At 43.3% G+C, this 20,624-nt stretch overlaps 1 protein-coding gene across 1 annotated transcript; it reads left to right on the top strand.

Moving 5' to 3' along the window:
• The first annotated feature begins 888 nt into the window (after positions 1 to 888).
• On the top strand, positions 889 to 20,624 carry LOC129760039 (cdc42 homolog). The gene is made up of 5 exons (XM_055757620.1): positions 889 to 1,329; positions 12,124 to 12,401; positions 20,069 to 20,178; positions 20,243 to 20,440; positions 20,505 to 20,624. The coding sequence occupies exons 2-5, from the start codon at positions 12,224 to 12,226 to the stop codon at positions 20,592 to 20,594; spliced, it is 576 nt and encodes a 191-aa protein (XP_055613595.1). The 5' UTR covers positions 889 to 1,329; positions 12,124 to 12,223; the 3' UTR covers positions 20,595 to 20,624.

Here is a 20,624-nt window from a genome sequence, read left to right as displayed (position 1 = left end):
TTTGTTAGAAACACAGCAACCCCTCGTTCGGTCCTATGACAGTTATTGACAGATCGTGACTGTTTTGCACTTTTTTTCACAAACAAGTGGGAGAGGGAGACAGGATGTTTCAGTCTGTTCAATGAAATTCTGTTCAATGATAGCTTCGTTCAGACACAGGTAAACATTGGTTTCAACGGGTTTCTGCCAACTTCATTTTTATTTTCATTTTTGTCATTTTAATCATTTTTGTCATTTTTTTTCACTTTTGTCAATTTTATCATTTTTGTCATGTTTTCCATTTTGTCAGTTTTGTCTTTTTTGTCATTTTTGTCATTTTTGTCATTTTGTCATTTTGTCATTTTTGTCATTTTTGTCGTTTTTGTCATTTTGGTCATTTTTGTCATTTTTGTCATTTTTGTGATTTTTGTCATTCTTGTCATTTTTGTCATTTTTATCATTTTTGTCATTTTCGTCATTTTTGTCATTTTTGTCATTTTTATATTTTCTGTTGTGTTAATTGTTTAATTCCTGTCATTTGATATTTGTGAGTTTATCATATTTGTTTTTGTCAATTTGGCTTGAAAATTTTTAGTTTTTGTAAAAAAAACTGTGCTGTTACCCTATGAATTTTGATTTTGCTGACAGCGTGACCGGCAACACTTCCCAATTTTTTAGAATGTCTTGTTGTCTCATTCACCCTAACGGATAATCATACTAGCAACTGTCATCCCAAATGTCAAGTGATAACTCCATTTCTTTCTTGCACATGGGCTATTGCATGCCCGTTGAGAAATTTCACCATCATCATTAGAAAGAGAACGAAAAAACAGAGAGAAAAATAGATGATGAGCGAACGCAAGAAAGAGACAGCACGACTGCTCATCGTCCGCCTCTCAACAACTCAAGTGCAAGTCCAGTCATCAGTCAAAGCAAGTTTCGATTCGGTGTACTCGTCGTTTGTCGTCGTCGTAATAAATTTTTTCCTCGTCTCGACGGCGCGGATTACAAAAATAATCCCGTTCACAAAAGTGACCGCAAATCGGGCCCAGCCCCCGAAAGAAGTTATCGCGCGTGGCCACATTCGCCCGAATTGTTCCCTGAAAATTCGGATCCCAGCCAACAGAAGTTCCACGGATTTCGTGTGAGTGTGTTTGTGTGTGCTGCTGCTGCTACTCGTTTCCCCCGTTTGGATTTTCTGATTCGCTCCCGAAGATTATTCACCCATCATCAAGTTGCGACGACGAGGAAGGAATTCAGAATTTGCCAGCAGGCCAACTACTCCTCGGAGATTCCTTTTCGGGGTGGAGAAGTCTAGTGTTGTTGATTTCGTTGGTGTTACCCCTCAGTGTAAGTTTTGACCGATGACGGTGTTCCGAAATGGTCCGGAAGTTGTTAAAGGAGTGTCTGGGTGGGTTTGGCAAATCCGGTTTACAATTTTGGTTGATGAGGGTGGGAGGAAGGGAATCAGTTTTTTTTTTCATACATTTCGGTGACACCTTTTGGGAAGGGGACAAATTCCTCGGACCAGACGGGCCGCTGCTCTAGAGGAAAAAGAAGAAGAATCCAATCGAAGATCGCGGCGGCCCAACTAGAAGAAGAAGAAGACCGAAAAGCCAGCCCAGTCAGCCAAAAGGAAAAGAGCGATGACCAAATCGTCAGTGATATCGGCAGTCGCAATCATCGTCATCAGCGGAAAAGGGGCGACCCGGTTGCCAGTTTTATTGTGTGTTGTGTGGCACAAAAAGTTTAGGGGGCTTCAACGTTTAAAACTTATTTTAAAAACTGAATAAAACCTTGTAAAAAGCCGTGTTTAAAAAACAGAGCAAAACCAAACCAATCTTATGATATAATTTATAGAAATTTGAAAATTCAATTTCAAATAAGATGTTTGATTTCAGCCGCAGTGTTTATTGAATTCATCAAATGAGAGTTCAGGTTCCAGTGTCTAATTTTATGTTCTAAATTGCTGTTTCCTATTTTAATCCAAAGGCCCTTTAAAATAAGAAATTGTTCTTCAATACCGATCTCTTGGATAGGGGAAAGTTTATTGGTAAGCTGATTGATCGACAAAATAAGTTACTTGTTGAAAAACATTGGTTGACCATTCCTGATAATGTAAGTATGTACTTTCTTTAATTGATATCTTTCACAATGATATGACATAAGATTCGGTTCAGTTAAAATGCCGCCTTTATGAGAATATTGTGATCAATACTTCGATCGTGACTCTGTGTGGAACACAAAATTATTGCGGCACATTCAACCGGGCATAACTTTTTTACCATTGGGCAAAAATCAACCAAATTTTGCACACTTTCTCTTTGATGTGTATTGTTTACATGCTGTCAAACTCGAAATCGTGTTTTTCGATTCAACGAAAATGGAGGTGAACCAACGCGAGTCGAAACAAATTCTTTCCAAACACCTGGAATTTCCTGACCTGTCGTAACGGCAGTTGGGGAAAAATGTTGAACATTCACCATTCAACCGTCTCCAGAGTGTTGAAGCGGTTCCAGGAGCGGCTGACGATGGATCACGACAGAGGAGCTGGAAGAAAACAAAAAAACTCGGGCACGGAAGCTCTACGAGAAGATGCTGAAAAAATATGGGTGACGTGTGATGGACGACGAAACTTATATAAAAGCTGATTTTAAGCAAATTCCTAGGTTGGAGTTTTTCACCGGCAAGATCAAGCTCAATGTGGACGACAAATTTAAGAAGAAGGAAATGTCTAAGTTCGCCTCCAAATATCTCGTTTGGCAGGCCATCTACTCTTGCGAACTGAGGAGTGACTCTCGTTACAAAGGGCACAGTATATGGCGAGGTCTACAAATCTGAGTGCCTCCAGAAGCGCCTTTTGCCGTTCCTGCAGTAGCTCGACGAAGCTCCGCTATTTTGGCCTGATTTGAGGAGTAACCTCGTTGTGTGCACGATCAAAACTCCTAGAAATTCTTGTATCGAAGGAATTAATGCACAAAGCAAGGTCATACATATCAGATGACCAACATGGATTTTCTCCTAGAAGATCTGTTAACACAAATCTGACGCACTTTACATCTTCTTCTCTTAAATGCACCAAGAAAGACATCAAAACTCGGATCAGAAAAGCCCGATTTGCGTTTGCGAGTCTCCGAAACATCTGGAGCTCACGTCAGATCTCTCTACGAACTAAAATCCGAATCTACAACTCAAACGTCAAATCCGTATTGTTGTACGGGTGCGAAACTTGATGCGAAGATCATCTGCGCTCGGTGGCCTGGCAACTGGATCTCAAACGTGGAACTACATCGCCAGTGACCTCGAAAGGCGCTAGAAATCGAGATTGGGGAACGTAAGTGGAGATGAATTGGGCTTACGCTGCGAAAAAATGAAAAAGAAATTTGCAGGAAGGCGCTTGACTGGAATCCAGATGGGCATCGAAGAAGAGGCAGGCCTAGAAGCTCGTGGCGGCATGGTCTGTTGACGAGAACCTTGGCTGGCAGCAAGTGAAAGACGCTGGTGAATGTAAGTCTTAAGTGCATTGAAAAAGGTTATCAAATCGACACCTTATATACCAATTTGAAAGCAGCCTTTGATCGCCTCAACAACAAAATTGTGCTAGCTAAGCTAGACAAATTGGGTGTAACAGACGCTATAATAAAGTGGATGGAATCATACCTAACAGATAGGAGAGTATCGGTGAAAATTGGGTCTAACGAATCTAAGGAATTCCAGAACAACTCAGGTGTTCCACAGGGTAGCAACCTCGGTCCGCTTCTTTTCTCCATTTTCTTCAACGATATCCTGTTAGCGCCAACTGTCTAGCATTACAATATTACATCGGTCGCCGATCGAAAAGTGTTTGGAAAAACTGAAAGCGATCGTTGCACATCTTTTCCCGCAGCATGGTCCGACGCAGTGGTCACTTACCCGGTACGACGCGAGTGCCCACGACATCGAGCCAGTAACGAACGAGGAACTTGTGGCTATCGCTAAGAAACTGGGGTGAATAAGGCTGGTCCTAGTCCGGACGGAATCCCAAATGCAGTGCTGAACGTGGCGGTGCAGACCTTTCCGGATACTTTCAGAATGGTGCTACAAAAGTGTCCTTCCTCAATTCGTGGAAAACGGCGAAGTTGGTGATACTACCGAACCTTGGGAAACCTGCAGGCCATCCATCATCATACAGACCCATTTGTCCGCTGGAAACCCCTGGTAAGCTACTGGAGAGAATAATATTCAACAGACTCATTATCTACACAGAATGCGAAAGTGGACTGTCGGACAGACAGTTCGGTTTTCGGAAAGGGAGATCTACGGTGAACGCCGTCCGAATGGTGACAGAGTACGCGAAGCGTGCATATAAAAAGAAGCGGACAGGAGTTCGTCACAGTGTGGAATCCCTTGAGAAAAAAGAAAAATAAATTCGTCACTGCGCCTTTGTGACGATCGACGTTAAAAATGCCTTCAACAATGCCAGTTAGGAAGCTTCTTCGAAAATGGAGTCCTGGCGTACAAAACCGAAACAGGGCTACGATCTACTGCCCTACCTGCGGGTGTTCGACAGGGTTCCATACTCGGACCTTTGCTTTGGAATGCCATAAATAATGAAGTGTTAACGCTGAAACTACCAGCAGGCGTGCAGATATTCGGGTATTCTGACGATATCGTGCTCATGATCACCGGCGAAACTATCGAGGAGGTAGAAGACCTTGCAACGGTGCAACATCAGCTAAAATACCTTGGATTAATGGTCGAAAATCGCTGAAGTTTTGGTGCGCATGTCAAATACTGTTGTGAAAGTGCATCGAAAGTCATCGATTCATTGGCCTGAATTATGCCGAACTGCCATGGTCCAAAGAGTAGCAAGAGACGTCTTCTTGAGTAGCACTGTCGAAACTACGATACGGAGGAGTAGCCTAGAGCTCCGCAACAGATCCAAATTACGGAGTACACATCGGCTGATAGCCATTCGAGCTTCCTTTGCATACAGGACCAAATCAGCAGATTCATCGCGGGCATGATTCCCATCGACATAACTATGGCGGAAGATATTTCGTGTTACAAAGCAAGAGCTGTTAGAGAAGTGCGTAAAGTTCAACGAGCAGCGTCAATGCTCAAGTGGCAGGAGCAATCGAACAACGCAAGATGGACGCATAGGCTAATCCCGCGACTTTCAGACTGGGTAAATCGGAAGTATGGATAGGTCAACTATTACCTGACACCGTTTCTTTCGGGTCTTTCGGGTGCTTTAAGCAATACCTTCATCGGTTTAAGCTTATCAGCTCTCCTTATTGCCCAGAATGCGTAGTTATGGAGGAATTGGCAGAACATGCTATCTTTGTCTGTCCCAGGTTCATTTCGAGGCTTTAGTGAGTGTGAGTTGTGAGTGGAATGTTTCGCGAAGAACAGTCGTGGCGTGCTATAGTCGACGAAATCTCGCAAATCATGCGCGATCTAATAAGAATCAGGAAAGATGATGAACGGATATAGCAAGATAGTCAACCTAACTTGACAAGCTAATGGAAGGTCTTGGACCTCGAATGACACCACAATTCAAAAGCAACGCGATCTTAGGGCGCGGTATAAACCCTATTCTGGACTCATACGTGTGATGGGACTTAAAAAGTCTCACGTACTCAGCTACGATCTTTCCTGCAGCAAAAGGAAGCGAAAATACCGTTCGGGTTGGTCGTGACGGGATTCTAGCTTGGTAGTTTATTAAACGGCCATGCCTTGGTGGTTAGAAATCCTGCAGGAGTGGATGCTGTGACTAGCGCGAGTTACTTTAAAAGCGTTACCTAAAAAAATACATTATTACATCAACAAATTCAGTGATTGGTTTTGCTGGAACTGCCTAGCTATCAGTATTTTAAATTGTGCTACCATCTTCTTGAGCCTCAAGACTGATACCATCAACTGGCCCTAGAACATATCTGGGTCACCCATCGAACGCTGCACGACTTTCAAGGATTTAGGAGGAACGCCGTATAATAGGACGGGCCGTATTTATGAAGAAAATTCTGGATATCAAGAGGCCGGGAGTTCACAAGTGTGTTTACTAAATGTTCTTCTTCTATGGCGACCGTCAGAAACGCAGTAATATATCAACTTACATTGCCCCGGTGGTCTAATTTAGCTACGAACTATTGTCTTACTTTAGTAATTTCGAAAAAAAATTTAAATTGATTTGAAGAATTTCTTCACTTTAAAACTATGTGGAGAATGTTGTACATTCCTGTATGAAATGTTCCTTCGTATGACCGTTATGAAATCATTTTACGGTTCCTTAACCATAACCTTTTGGCTGTCGAACTTGAAATCTGAGACATCTTGGCAAATTTAATTTACCCGCACTGAACGCATACCGACGATAATTTTTACCACTAGGTTAGCTGAAAAAAAAGGCTTAAAAGCTGATAGTATCAGCATAAGGAAAGAAAAAAAAACCCCCCGAGCACCACCAGCAGCCTAAATACCAGCCCAGCCAGCCTATCTTTGCTGGTGCAGTTTTGTTGAACCAAGAAAAGTAGCAGCAGAAAAAAAACTGGTTATCAGCTCGGTATCGGCATTTGGTTGGCTCTTGGCTGGTAGCTTCTGCTATCCGATAGTAGAAGAAGCAAACAGGGGTATTAGAGGCACACAGGGGTAGTGCGGATTTCGCACACATGTTTGAGTCGAATGATAACGGTGAATCTGGACACACACTTCTCTAGGATGGGGAGTCCGGAGGTTTTATTTAAAATCGAACCAAAAGTGGGCTTTAAGTAAGAGGGCTTCCCCGTTGCCTTAGCCTTAGCTTCCATATCATCTGATGGGAGCCGATGGGAAATTGGAACAAGCAAGGTGTAAAGCGTGAAATGTTTTGCTTCCTCTGCGGGGAACAGGTTGCTGCATCATCATCATCATCATCTTAGCTGGTCCCAGATCATTTGTTGAATTTGGATTCTCCCTTTCGGTTGTTTTCGGACAATGGTCAATAATCGATTGGATTATTGTTCGGAGGTAACCTCCCTAATTGACTAATTTGGAGCTGCTGAGCCAAGGAATGGAGCACGCTACAAATAATTAATTTTATGGTTTTATAATGGGTTCTAAACATTCCAGTCCGAGTATCGGTGGTGAAGTTTCATTAAACTAGGAAAAACTTTATAAGGATTTATTTTCAGCTGAAATTTTGAATTTCTAATTTTGAATGGCATTGTTGAATACATAAATTGCAACAAAAAACTTTGAAATTAGTTTGTTTGAACTTTGTACTTTATCATTCATTTCTACATATCATTTTTCCAATATCTTTGCTCTTAATGCCCTTTTCTGTCTTTTCTCTAATCCTTTTTGAGTTTGAACTGTAAATTGAAGGATGTGAATTGAAATGTCATATAGATTTTGCCTATTTATTTTGGATCAAAAACTCAGGATTCAAAATTACACAGTTGCACAATTAATTCGTAGTGTCAAAAATTTCGAAACATATGCCTTTTTCCACCCGTTCTGTACTTTTAAAAATCCTAGGTTCGGATTTAAAAGGTTAGAGCTTAGAAAATCCATTTTAATTTACCAACATAAAAAAAAATGAAAATGCGCATTAAAATTTCGGGCAGTAGAAAATGTAAAAGCGAATCGAGACTTCTGTTTAATGATTTTTTTTGTGAATTTAAACTTCCACCTGTTGATAATGTTTAGGCAATTCAAATTGAGTTGAGACTTGTGCTTGTTGATTAGTAACATAAAAGTGTATTAAGACTTCTGGCTGTTTAAAATTTGTAAAAGCCGATTGAGACTTCTGTTTACTGTTTTTTTTAAAAAAGTGGATCGAGACTTGTGTTCAATAATAATGCAATGGCGGATAGAGTCTGTTGGTGATTATGTATAAAAAAAGATTGAGACTTCTGACTTTTAAAAATGACTTAAGAGTTCTACTTGTTGATTATGTTAAAGCGAATTGAGACTTTTGGTGTTGTTGATTATGTGAAGGTGGGATAGAACTTCCGGCTGTTGAAAATGTTTAGGCAGTTGAGTTGAGACTTATGCTTGTTAATTGCGTAAAATTTGATTGAGACTCCTGGCTGTTGAAAATTTGTAAAGCAGATTGAGACTTCTGCTTATCGATTTTGTTGAAGTGGATTGAGACCTGTAATTAATGACTCTGCGAAAGCGGATAGAATCTGTTGGTGATTATGTCGGATAGAATCTGTTGGTGATTATGTCAAAAAAGGATTGAGACTTCGGTCTTAATGACTAAAGACTTCTACTTGTTGTTTGAGACTTCTGGCGTTGTTGATTATATGAAGGTGAATTCAAACTGCTTGTGCTTGTTGATTACGCAAAAGTGGAATGAGATTTCTGGCTGTTGAAATTTTGTAAAAGCGGATTGAGACTTCTGCTTACTGATTTTGTCAAAGTGGATCGAGACTTGTGTTTAATAATAATGCAAAAGCGGATAGACTCTGTTGGTGATTATTTAAAAAAAGGATTGAGACTTCTGTCCGTTAAAAATGACTTAAGACTTCTACTTGTTGATTGAGCCTTCAGGTGTGGTTAATTATGTGAAAGTGAATTCAATCTTCCGGCTGTTGAAAATGTTTAAGCAGTTTGAGACATATGTTGGTTGATTATGGAAAAACGGATTGAGACTTGTGCTTGTGGATTACGTAAAAGCGGATTGAGACTTCTGGCTGTTGAAAATTTGTAAAAGCGGATTGAGGCTTCTACTTACTGATTTTGTCAAAGTGGATTGAGACCTGCAAAAGGCCGTTGAAAATGTTTAAAACGGATTGAGACTTATGCTTGTGGATTACATAAAAGTGGATTGAGACTTCTGCTTGTTGATTTTTTAAAGGGGATTGAGACTTTAATGTGTTTAATAATTATGCAAAAGCTGATAGAGCTGTTGATTGTTATGTAAAAAAAGGATTGAGACTTGTGTCTGTTAAAAATGACTTGAGACTTCTACTTGTTGATTGAGACTTCTGGTGTTGTTGATTATGTGAAGCATAATTTAAACTTCCAGCTGTTGAAAATGCTTAAGCAGTTTGAGTCTTATGTTGGTTGATGAAAACGGATTGAGACTTGTGCTTGTTGAATACGTAAAAGTGGATTGAGACTTCTGGCTTTTGAAAATTTGTAAAAGCGGGTTGAGACTTCTTCTTGTGGATTTTTTTAAAGTGGATTTAGACTTTAATGTGATAAATGATTACGCAAAAGCGGATAGAGAATTTTGCTCTTGGTGATTATTTAAAAAAGGGGATTGAGCTTTCTGTTTGTTAAAAATGACTTAAGCCTTCTACTTGTTGATTATGTTAAAGCGGGTTGAGACTTCAGGTGTTGTAGATTATGTGAAGGTGAATTAGAACTTCCGGCTGTTGAAAATTTTTAAGCAGTTTGAGTCAAATGTTTGTTGGTTCCGTAAAAGTGGATTGAGAATTCTGACTGTTGAAAATGTAAAAGCGGGGTGAGACTTCTGGCTGTTGAAATTTTGTAAAAGCGGATTGAGATCTTACTTGAGAGCTTACTGATTTTGTCAAAGTGGATCGAGAATTATAGTATATTGTTATTATTTTAAATCTGAATGCACTGTTTCTTCTAACATAGCGCTCCTAGTTGTCGGATCTGGAATGTTTTGACATTACATTGTTTTGGAATGTTTCCTCTATCAGTGCTGAAAATTTCATTACAATTCGTTTTGTTTCAACACAGTTAAGAGCAGTCGGGCTATGTCATCGCCAATAAATTCAATGCCACCGTCAGAAGGATTCTTCTGCGTGAAGGATTACGATCTTATCGGGCGTTTAAGGGACAACTGAAATTAAATATTGAGCAAGTCGTGTTGATCACAATTTCAAACGAATTGAGGAGGGTTTGAAACTGGAAGGCGTGTTGAGAGGATAGCCTGAATATATTAATGCGATTTTCATGCGAGTTGAGAGGACAGCTTGAAAATGAAGAACGAATTGAGAGGACAGGCTGAGCGTTTTGATAACAATTTCAAGCGAGTTCAGAGGACAGCTTGAAATTGGATGGCGACTTGGGAGGACCGCCAGTAAATATTGACGAAAATTTGAAGCGAGTTGAGAGGACTGCATGAAATTGAAAGGCGAGTTGAGAGGACAGGCTGAGCGTTATGATAACAATTTCAGGCGAGTTGAGAGGACAGCTTGAAATTGGATGGCGACTTGGGAGGACCGCCAGTAAATATTTACGAAAATTTAAAGCGAGTTGAGAGGACTACTTGAAATTGAAAGGCGAGTTGAGAGGACAGTCTGAGCGTTTTGAGAACAATTTCACGCGAGTTGAGGGGGCAGCTTGAAATTGGATGGCGACTTGGGAGGACCGCCAGTAAATATTTACGAAAATTTAAAGCGAGTTGAGAGTACTACTTGAAATTGAAAGGCGAGTTGAGAGGACAGTCTGAGCGTTTTGAGAACAATTTCAAGCGAGTTGAGGGGGCAGCTTGAAATTGGATGGCGACTTGGGAGGACCGCCAGTACATATTGACGCATATTTCAAGCGAGTTGAGAGGACTGCATGAAATTGAAAGGCGAGTTGAGAGGACAGACTGGGCGACTCGGTTACAATTTCAAGCGAGTTGAGAGGGCAGCTTAAAATTGGATGGCTAGTTGGCAGGACTGCTAGTGCGTATTGACGCAAATTTCAAGCTAGTTGAGAGGACAGCTTGAAAATGATAGGCGAGTTGAGAGGACAGCCTGAGCGTTTTGATTACAATTTCAGGCGAGTTTTGAGGACAGCTTGAAATTGTATGGCTAGTTGGGAAGACCGCTAGTCAATCTGCATTAACGCGAATTTCAAGCGAGTTGAGAGAACAGCTTGAAAATGAAAGGCGAGTTGAGAGGACAGTTTTGATAACAATTTCAAGCGAGTTGAGATGACAGCTTGAAAATTAAAGGCACGTAGAGAGGACAGGGGCAGCTTTAGATGAGAGGACCACCTTAGAATATTAACGTGAATTTCAAGCGAGTTCAGAGAATAGTTCTATAGATAACAAAATTAGCGAGTTAAAATGATCGCTTGAAATTGAGAGACGAATACAGCCTCATAAAATTGGAAACCCAGTGGGTTGAAAGAACAACTTGTTATAAGAACAAACATCGCTGATGTTGTCGTCCACCACACGACCGAAATGCACCCAGTTCACTTGGTGGTAGTCCTTTCGCTGGTATCTTAGGGTTGGACATCGACTTCAATCACCACCGGTTGGTGATCGGAGCTTAGGCTACCGGCTCCAGAAGGACCTCCGACCGGAGAGATGAAAGTGGGCTCGTCTGAGAACTGCATCGTGTACAGCCCGTGCTGGGAGTGGTCGAACAGCAAGCGCCAGGGTCCGGTGAACAAAACTTAGGACCGGAAAGTCATGCGTGCTCGTAAATTATATGATCAATAGCTGTGTGGAAAATCGGTGTGCGTTACAATTTCAAAACTTCGAACAGTTTTTTAACGGATTCAAACTTCTGCTTACTGATTTTGTTTTAATAATTGAGATTTGTGATTATTGATCATGCACGACTAAACCTATTGCCAGTTTGATTACAAAACGCTTCCGGGTTACCAGTATTATACTATTGGGGATGGCCAAAGTGTTGACTTTTTACAGAAAAATTTGGTGAAAATGGAATGGTTTGTCAAGCCATGTTTAAGTGTGGCGTGCATTACGATCGTGGACACTGATACAATGAATACAATTTCAAACGCCATAGAATACCTGAACCGTTTGTCGCAAATCAGTCTGTGCTGAAGTTTATGAGCAGTCTTCAATCAAATAATAGATCTCTGACCTTCAATTGATTGGAATCTAATTTTGTATTGAATCACTGTAAAAAAAGACTATTGAGACCATGAAAGTAAAAAAAATTGTTTACTTCTAAATTGCATTATTGGACCTAAGACAAATAGACATAATTGGACACCCTATAGTTAATTTATTGGGTATAATTGACTAAATCTAGTGTGTCGTATTATAATTTATAAACAATCAAATTTATTCTTTAATAATATAGGAGATCAATATACAAATCTAGGAAAAGAAGGACGCCATAAAACCCGGACACTCGGTTGCCAACTTCAAAATCATTTTCGGGAAACCAAACCAAAGCATAACAAATCTTTCTCCGAGTCATAACTAATCAAACCAATCTATACTTGCAGAAAAGTTTTCGTTCGCTGTTGTTGTCTTTCATCGTCGCTGATATTGGATACCTTGCCGGGGACCTAGGAGTCACAGAGAGGAGCAGCAGACGGAGGAAGGATGCAAACGATAAAGTGCGTAGTGGTCGGGGACGGGGCCGTCGGTAAAACCTGCCTGCTCATTTCCTACACCACCAACAAATTCCCCTCGGAGTACGTGCCAACGGTGTTCGACAACTATGCCGTCACGGTGATGATCGGCGGCGAGCCATACACACTCGGACTGTTTGATACCGCTGGTAAGTACATACTTGTTTAGGAAGTTAGAGTAAGTGGGTACCTCCTACTAGCATTAGTATTAGTATCAGTACAAGTTGGTACTGAAAACAATAAAAACGTTTTGTGACATACACATGTCACATACACATTAGCGATGCAATTGCTGCTGATTAGCAGCAAGCAGCTCAATTCGAGGGAATGTTCTTTTATTTAGATAGGCTGAATTTAAAATCTACATACAAATGAGCGTCTAGCGAACGTCGATGTTCTTGCCATTAATCACTTTCACACAAATGAGCTTCAATTTTATTGTTACCTACTAAAAATGCTTAGCAGAAGGTGGCCAGCACCGTCGATTGTCAGCTGATGTGTGATAAAAGAAAATGTTCATTTAATAATTCCACGACCAGTGATGAATGATTCATAGTTGCTTGCCTGCCTGCTTGGTGGCGTCAGACTCAGTCAGTGATGATTATGCACTGCGGTCTTTTATTTTCGTTTTATCAAGTGCTGAGGAATGCACCAATGAGCTAGAACTAAATTGTTGGTTCATCTATCAACATTGTAGCATGATTTCGAAGCTTGGTTACAAGCATAGAATTTTTTTTTTTAGTAATTTGTTATGTTTGTCTCGTTGAAATTACCAAATTACCCCCTATTATCAAATATGACTTTGGAATGCTTGGAGACAAATCGAATGGGATTGCCGGAAAGCTGCAGGAGGTTTTCCCACTTTAGTAAACATCTGGTCCTACCTTCGTTAACAGAGTTCAGTGGAACAACGGAGTACACTCTGACTATACAAAGTTACGAGCTACCTTCCTGAATCATATGTCTCAAGGGCCGGCCTTATACCTCTTCTCTACTCAGATTCTTTTCCACCGAAAAGGGCGACAATCATCTCAATCTTGAATGTGCGATTACCGTATGACCCATAAAAATGCGAAAATCTGTCTTCAAGGTTCAAAAACTTTTTTGTGTGTATGTATGGTTCCCCCATCGGTAGCAAGGTCCAGCCTATGTCTGGTGGCTTGGCCTTCGAATTGCTTCTCAGGCTTCCACGGTCGATGGTTCGTCGAGGAAAGGCATCCAACCTTCAGAGACCTACAATGGTTGGCAATCCACTACGCTTACAATAGTCTCTTAAGATTAACCAACCCCAGATGTCCCTCTGGAATACATAAAAAATTATACAATGACACATCTTATTTGTCGGCAACTTATGGGATTCGAACCCAAAAGTTTTTCTTGCCGATACCATGAATCCTGAGTACGCCTGGGTTACCAGACTCACGTCATCCTATCCACTAGATCACATCAGCGCTTTTTTCAAGGTTCAAAAACACTTTTCTTGATATTGACTTGATTTAAAAACTTTTTTATTTATTTAGGCATGTAGATAAACATACATCTCTCCAGGCGAAATCTGAATCGGGAGCATATCTTCGCAATATAAGCCTCTGACAATGAAGCCCACGCCTCAGAGATGGAAGCTTTCAGAGAATCAACAGTTGAGTGACAGGATCCACAGACTTTCGCTTAAACATACGCCCATGTCAAGGAGTCAAGGGGGCTCAAATCCAGACAGCTCAGAGGCCAAAGATCCTTCGGCCAAAAATTCATGTCTTGCTGGAAAACAACCTTTTCGGGTTAACCGAAGTTTGCCCGAATCCACGGAAGCACCTGATTCTTCAAAATGACCATGTAGACTCCAGTACTAACTATTACTCCAGCTTTTATGAAAACAAGAGGCATTTTCAAATATTTGAAACAACCATCCAAAAAACGATTACTACGGCGGGATGCTGGGCTGTAAAGCTGAATTTCACATTTTCTGGAATATCCTTAGCCTTCAGAGGTGAAATATACCGATCCGTACGTGAATTGGACACCGGATCAATCGAAATAAAAGTTTCTTGTTTGAGAACACGATGATGAGCTGCCTCTTCTTAGACTTAGACAGCAATCGCATCGAGCGCTCAAGTCGCAGTGCTTTAATTCTTTCTGTTATCAAATAGCGCTTTGCTCTTGCCTTTGATGATGCTTTTAAGTCAGCTTTGACCAATCGTTGCATGGAAGAATTCGAGATATTCGCTTCATTTGTCAGCCTCTGGATTGATCTCTCTGGATTCCGCTTCGCTTTCATCTTCATCAATTTTACCACTTTTACAGTGCGCTCTGTCCATGGCTTTCCACTTCTCGGCTTCCGTGGACATGGTTCAACAAGGAGAGAACATTTCACGCGGTTAACAGTCGCCAGATGGCATAAGTGTCCATAAGTGATTCAATATTCCATAATTGCTCAAGTTCGCCGCGTACATCAGCTTTGAATGATCGTTGACAAACATAATAAAAATGAGTGGTTCTAAGTGGCTTCCTTGAGGGACACCGGGGAACTACTTTGTAGACTACGATGGGAAGCCATAGCGTACAATTTTACGGATTGCGATCTCATAAGGAACCTTGTCAAATGCTTTGGAGAAGTCTATATAAATGCTCATAAGATTTGAAACCATAGATCTATTCTTCATGAAACTGTGTTGATATTCAGATAAAAGTGGTATAGATAAATTTTTCCGTAAAGTGTTTAAAAAGTTTTCGACAGGCAACAGAGTATTAAAATGGGTCTATAATTTTCAACTCAATGAATATTTCCCGATTTATGGATTGGGGTTATGGCAGCGGGCTTCCAGATACTAGGAAAAATACTATCATTTAGAGATCGATTGCACATCATGCGTAGTGGTTCGGTGAGTGTTTCTGCGATCGCTAGTGGAAATACCATCCGGGCTGGACTCTTTTGTTGGATCTACAGCATTAAAGGCTGTTAAGACTTCACGGTTAGTTAGAATAGCCAAAGGAAGGTTTCTGTCAAAGCTAGACAATGCTTCTGAGTTGACGGCAGGTGGGCTTTGTGAAGAATAAACACTCTTGAAGAATTCAGCTAACAGATCAGCAGATCCACGGGTAGTTTCAGAAGACTGATCGTCGAATGAGAGTCGCGATAAAACAAACTGCTATTATCAATATTCTGATGGCTTATTTTTCACTTCCCGTTCCATGTTTTTGATAAATCGTCTTTTTTTATTTATTGATCACCCAGGTGGTAAATCCTTTTTACGGATTGCATTCCAAGGCACGGCAAGCCACCGCGTCCCCTCAGTATGCTACTATGGGTTCATGGGTGCAATTGGTCGACTCTAAAGTCCACCTGGGGCCTCTGGTCATAATTCTCATCCGGACCAGCATCGAAGGCTGCACCCGAGATGGGAGACCAAGTCCGCGCTTAAACGCTCATCGGCTTACTCAATTTTAAGTCCAAACTCCCGCCTCTTGTTACGATTGATGACTAAGGACCTCTCCTTTGAAGACTCGAGGTCCGGCCTTTACTCGTATATCGGGGCTTGCTTGGTTTCCACGACTATCGTGCGTTCCACCTCTGTTCGAGACCACTACAGGAGACCAATGACCTCTCCTCAAACGACTCAAGATCTTGACTCCACCTGGTTTGGCTCGAGGCCCTCTCCTCTTTACCCGTCCGTATGCCGAATCGAGAGCAGTTTATTCTGGACACGCGCCGAAGGTAAAGTCTTATCCCCGCAGCTTCCGTCGTAGGGAACGCGTTCTACTCAGACGCTCCGCGGCGATGGAGGTATCCTACACAACGTTCGCGACGTACCTAACAGCTCGGCATACGCAGAAGGTAGAGTCGTATCTTTGTATGCTTTACTGCTGGGATCGGACGCACACTACTTGAATGCCCCCGCCGAAAGGGTATTCTACTCCGACCGTGGTCCGGTCTTCCTCCTCCCTTTTGGCTAGCAACTTTTGGCTGGCAACCCTAGGCTTTTTACCCGCCGTGTGCCGAATCGAGAGCAGCGTATCCTGGACTCGCGCCTGTCACAGCACACGTACGGGCCTTTAACGCTAACGACTCAGACGAATCCCGACGGTGATGTCATCCTACCCGACTCGAGTGGCTCATCCGACGGCGACGTGAGACCACTTTACCCGAGAGTATTCCGCGACGTAAATACTCTTCCTCCTACGAGTTCGACTTCGGAGAAGATCATGTCTTATCCCTACAGCCTCCGTCGCAGAGGGCGCGTTCGACTTGGATACTCCGCGACGGTAACATTGGAGGTATTCTACACAAAGACGCACGACGCACCAGGCAGCGCGCGTATGCCGGCAGAAGGTAGAGTCTTATCTTTACTACCATGTTCGGAGGCCTCAGATGCTCCACGACGAAGGAGTCACCCTACCCTGTCGCGGACTGGTGCTAGTTTCAACTCCTCTGCAAGGCAGTCATGATCCGGGTAAACCCATCGTTGACCACGCGCCAAGTATTGGCATCCTCACACATCCTCCGCACGAGTCGTTGTCGGCGCGTACCCTTTTGAACCTCGGACAGTTGAACACTACGTGCTCTGGTGTCTCTACTGTGTCACCGCAGGTTGGGCAGAATGGCGAGGCCACGTGTCCAAACCGATGGTGGTACTGCATCCGTGACCAGTCAAGAACTGTGTCATGCAGAAATCCACCGCTGCATGTCTCCGATCCATCCAGAATCCGACGTTAGGGATCAAGCAATGGGTCCACCGGCCACGTTCCGAGCTGTCCCACTGGTGCTGCCATCGAGGCCTCTCTGGGGTGTTTCCGCACATCGGGCATGTGCCTGTGCTCGTAGCAGAAGATATCTTCCTCTAGCAAGACCGAGATGGGCACAACATCAGAAGCTACCGAGGACACCGTTCGGTATGCGCTGATTACTCGCAGGTTCATCAGCCGCTGCACACTGCAGAGCTTTTGCAGGTTACACTGCCTGTTCAAGGCTGCCGTTCCGTACCGCAAAATGGACGAGGTCACACTCGCCAGGACCCTCCTTCTGCTGCAGCGGATCGCCGAGTTGTTCGACATGGCCCGTGAGAGGGCTGCTGTCGCCATTACCGCTCTTTTACAGGCATAGTCGACGTGGGCTGTAAAGCTCAGCCGATCGTCGATCATCACCCCCAGGTAATTGATCGCACGCTTGGATCGTCCCTGATTGTGCTGAAATCAGGTTGGTGATCAGCACCATCTCGGTCTTGTGGTGAGCCAGACGCAAGCTCTTGGAGCGCATCCAACTTTCCGCCTTCTCAATCTACTGTGGCGAGGACCTCTTCGAATGATGGGCCCGATGCCAGGAGAACCACGTAGTCTGTGAATTCCGTGGGGAGACGCAGTCTCAGCAGTTCGTCGTAAACGATGTTTCACAATTCCGGGCCAAGTATCGATCCTTGTGGAACCCCTTCCGAGACACTTACTTTTTCCAGTCCCTCACTGGTCATATACTGTAGTTGGCGATTACGGAAGTAACACTCCACCATCCTACAGATATATGCATACATATATACAGATATATCATCCTCATACGAATGAGTGACTGACTCTGTTGAAGGCGTTCTTCGCGTTAAGGGTGACCATTGCGCAAAACCGGTCTCCTCTCCTCTTCTTAAGCTTGGCTTCGTCTGCCCTTTCGATGACACGTCAAATGACATCCACCGTACTGCGGCTTTTCCGAAAACCAAACTGTTCATCGGATAGACCGTTCACACCTTCGGTGTAGAGCTGTATCCTCTAGACCACCTAGTCTAGCACCTTTTTAGCAGTATCCAGGAGACATATCGGGAGATAAGTCACACGTCTGGGAAGACCCTCTCATCCAAGTATTGTTGGTGTGATGACCGGAAAATTTCGGGGTGTTCCATGAGCGTGGCCTTCACTGGAAACGTTAGGGATGCCATCCGGACCCGGAGCTTTGTTCAGCTGGAGGGACTTAGCATATCGATCTCAATACGGTGTTACGTAGCGCTGAGTATTCGGCTTCCATTGACGCTAGATCAGCTTTGTTTGCTGCAATTTACGTGTGACGCGCAACTATCCTTAGCAAATGATCGCAGAAAACGGAAACAGCTTCATCAGGGCAGAGATTGGGTTCCATTGGTAGTGTTCTGTTCGGTCGGTTGTAATGGATTTTTGGCTCAAGGAATCACCTTAGTAGCTTGGATAAAATTCCCACTTCATTCTCCCCGAAACACTGGGGTTTACACAATACCCTACCCTCTCTGTAAATATTGGGTGGTCCTACCTTGATGTTCGGCTAACCCGCAACAACGCAAAGAGGAGATTTGGCTACCCCACGTTCACCTGGTTTTGTCCTGTGATGTTAGACAACGACAACCGGTTCAGTGCAGAGGGTACGGAAGAACGCAATCCGGTAAGTACCACACCTGAGTTGACCACGATGGTGGCACTAACGCCGAGGTAAATCGGGTGGGTTGAAGTGACCTCTTGTGGTTGACGGATGAGCACAGCGAAGATGTCGAATACAGTAACAACTCCTCGCTTCGCGCACAGGATAGGTTCGCTGATTAATTATCGGCCTCAGCAACCTTCGGGTTCAGGGTCCAATATGGCAGCTTAGTTCAAGCTAGACCAGCTAAGCTTAACTTGACCCCGTACACAGTTCGATGGCTTTGACTTCATTCACTAATTGTTCCCATCATGCTCTGTTGTCTTCGTTGGTCCTTTTCGGTAGTGGTGATGATCCTTGTCAATCTTAGCCAAACTCCGCTGCTGACCTAATGCGCTATTCTGCTGAAGTGCCCGGGAAGTCTAGGGTAGTTCTTCCTCCTCCTTAGTAAGGCACCTCCACCATGTTACGCGTTCAAACAAGAATCCCACTAAACCAAAAGATCAAGCGGCAAATGACCAGCGGAAGTCGTGCCTACTATGGGTTCCACAAACATCTGCGGTCGTGAAGACCTAGCCCTCGCACGATGTGTAACCTGTACATGACGCTCATAAGACTGGTTGTCCTTTACGAGCACGAGACGTGAATATTGTTCGAAGAGCATCTGCACACACTTGGAGTATTCGAGCGAAGAGTGTTAAGTACCAGCTTTGGTAGCGTGCAGGAGAACGGAGTGTGGAGGCGAAGGATGAACCAAGAGCTCGCGCTATTCTACGACGAACGCAGTATCGAGAAGGTAGTGAAGGCGGGTCGGATACACTGGGCAGGAAATTTTGCGAAAATGCCGGACGACTGTCCTGCAAAAAGGGGGTTTGCTACGAATCCGGTAGGAACGAGACGAATCTGGAGACTAAGGGGGAATGTGAGATGTCGGAGAAATTGAAGAACGGTTGCCATGGACCAAGTGAATTTTAGGAATTATATTCATTAAGTTATGTCGTGAAAACTATGTAAATAGAATAAGCATTATGCGAGCAGCTTCGGCTTTATTTCTACGCGTGTGGCTGAACTACCAATGCTCCTCACTAGGTAGGATGACCTAGATGTTAAAACTTCAGTCCCTCAAGGGGAGTTCGAGAAGTCGTTGTACAGTCGTTCGAGAAAAAGTCAGGCCTTGTGTCGTCAAGAGGAGGGTTCATAAATACTAGGAATAGAGTATTGCCGTGGTCACCTTAAAGTAAAGTTTCATCGTGGTTGCAAGTGGAATCAAGGTTAAAGAATCGAGAGTATAGAGATATACCATTTGTAGCCCTATGGTATCCGTGGACCCAGAGTAGCAAACTGATTGTAAACTTCGTGCTGGAATACCATATGGTAGTCAATTGAGACCGAAGGTTTTCCTTGGCTACAACTTAGTTATCGAGTTTCCTAACCCCATCTTTCCCTTTGCAGGTCAGGAGGATTACGATCGGCTCAGGCCCCTATCCTATCCACAGACGGACGTATTCTTGGTTTGTTTCTCCGTGGTCAGTCCCAGCTCGTTCGAGAACGTCAAAGAGAAGGTTCGTATCACAATCACATCAGCTCGAACGCATTTCTTTAATGTTTTTTCCCTCCTATTTCTAGTGGGTCCCAGAGATCACGCACCACTGCCAGAAGACGCCGTTCCTGCTGGTCGGTACTCAGATCGATCTGCGTGACGAGCAGAGCACGCTGGAAAAGCTGGCCAAGAACAAGCAGAAACCGATCACTCTGGAGCAGGGCGAAAAGCTTGCCAAGGAGTTGAAGGCGGTCAAGTACGTCGAGTGCTCGGCACTGACACAGGTTGGTAGATTTTCCCTCAAGTTGGGCTTCGTATCGCTAACGCGTTTCCTTTTCTTCCACACAGAAAGGACTCAAGAACGTATTCGATGAGGCCATATTGGCCGCCCTGGAACCGCCAGAGCCCACCAAAAAGAGGAAGTGCAAGTTTCTGTAAAACATTCGCACGCACACACACAATTACAGT

Source organism: Uranotaenia lowii, unplaced genomic scaffold (assembly GCF_029784155.1).
Source record: "Uranotaenia lowii strain MFRU-FL unplaced genomic scaffold, ASM2978415v1 HiC_scaffold_381, whole genome shotgun sequence".
NCBI classification, from domain to species: domain Eukaryota; kingdom Metazoa; phylum Arthropoda; class Insecta; order Diptera; family Culicidae; genus Uranotaenia; species Uranotaenia lowii.
Note: the sequence above shows the minus strand (reverse complement) of the source record. Positions and strands in the feature narration are given on the sequence as shown.

Bases quoted from the DNA above. Each gene is read 5' to 3' on its own strand.
- LOC129760039 (XM_055757620.1), top strand. From the start codon at position 12,224: ATGCAAACGATAAAGTGCGTAGTGGTCGGGGACGGGGCCGTCGGTAAA. The intron at 12,402-20,068 runs GTAAGTACATAC...TTCCCTTTGCAG, and splicing joins CGGACTGTTTGATACCGCTG to GTCAGGAGGATTACGATCGG. The intron at 20,441-20,504 runs GTTGGTAGATTT...TCTTCCACACAG, and splicing joins AGTGCTCGGCACTGACACAG to AAAGGACTCAAGAACGTATT.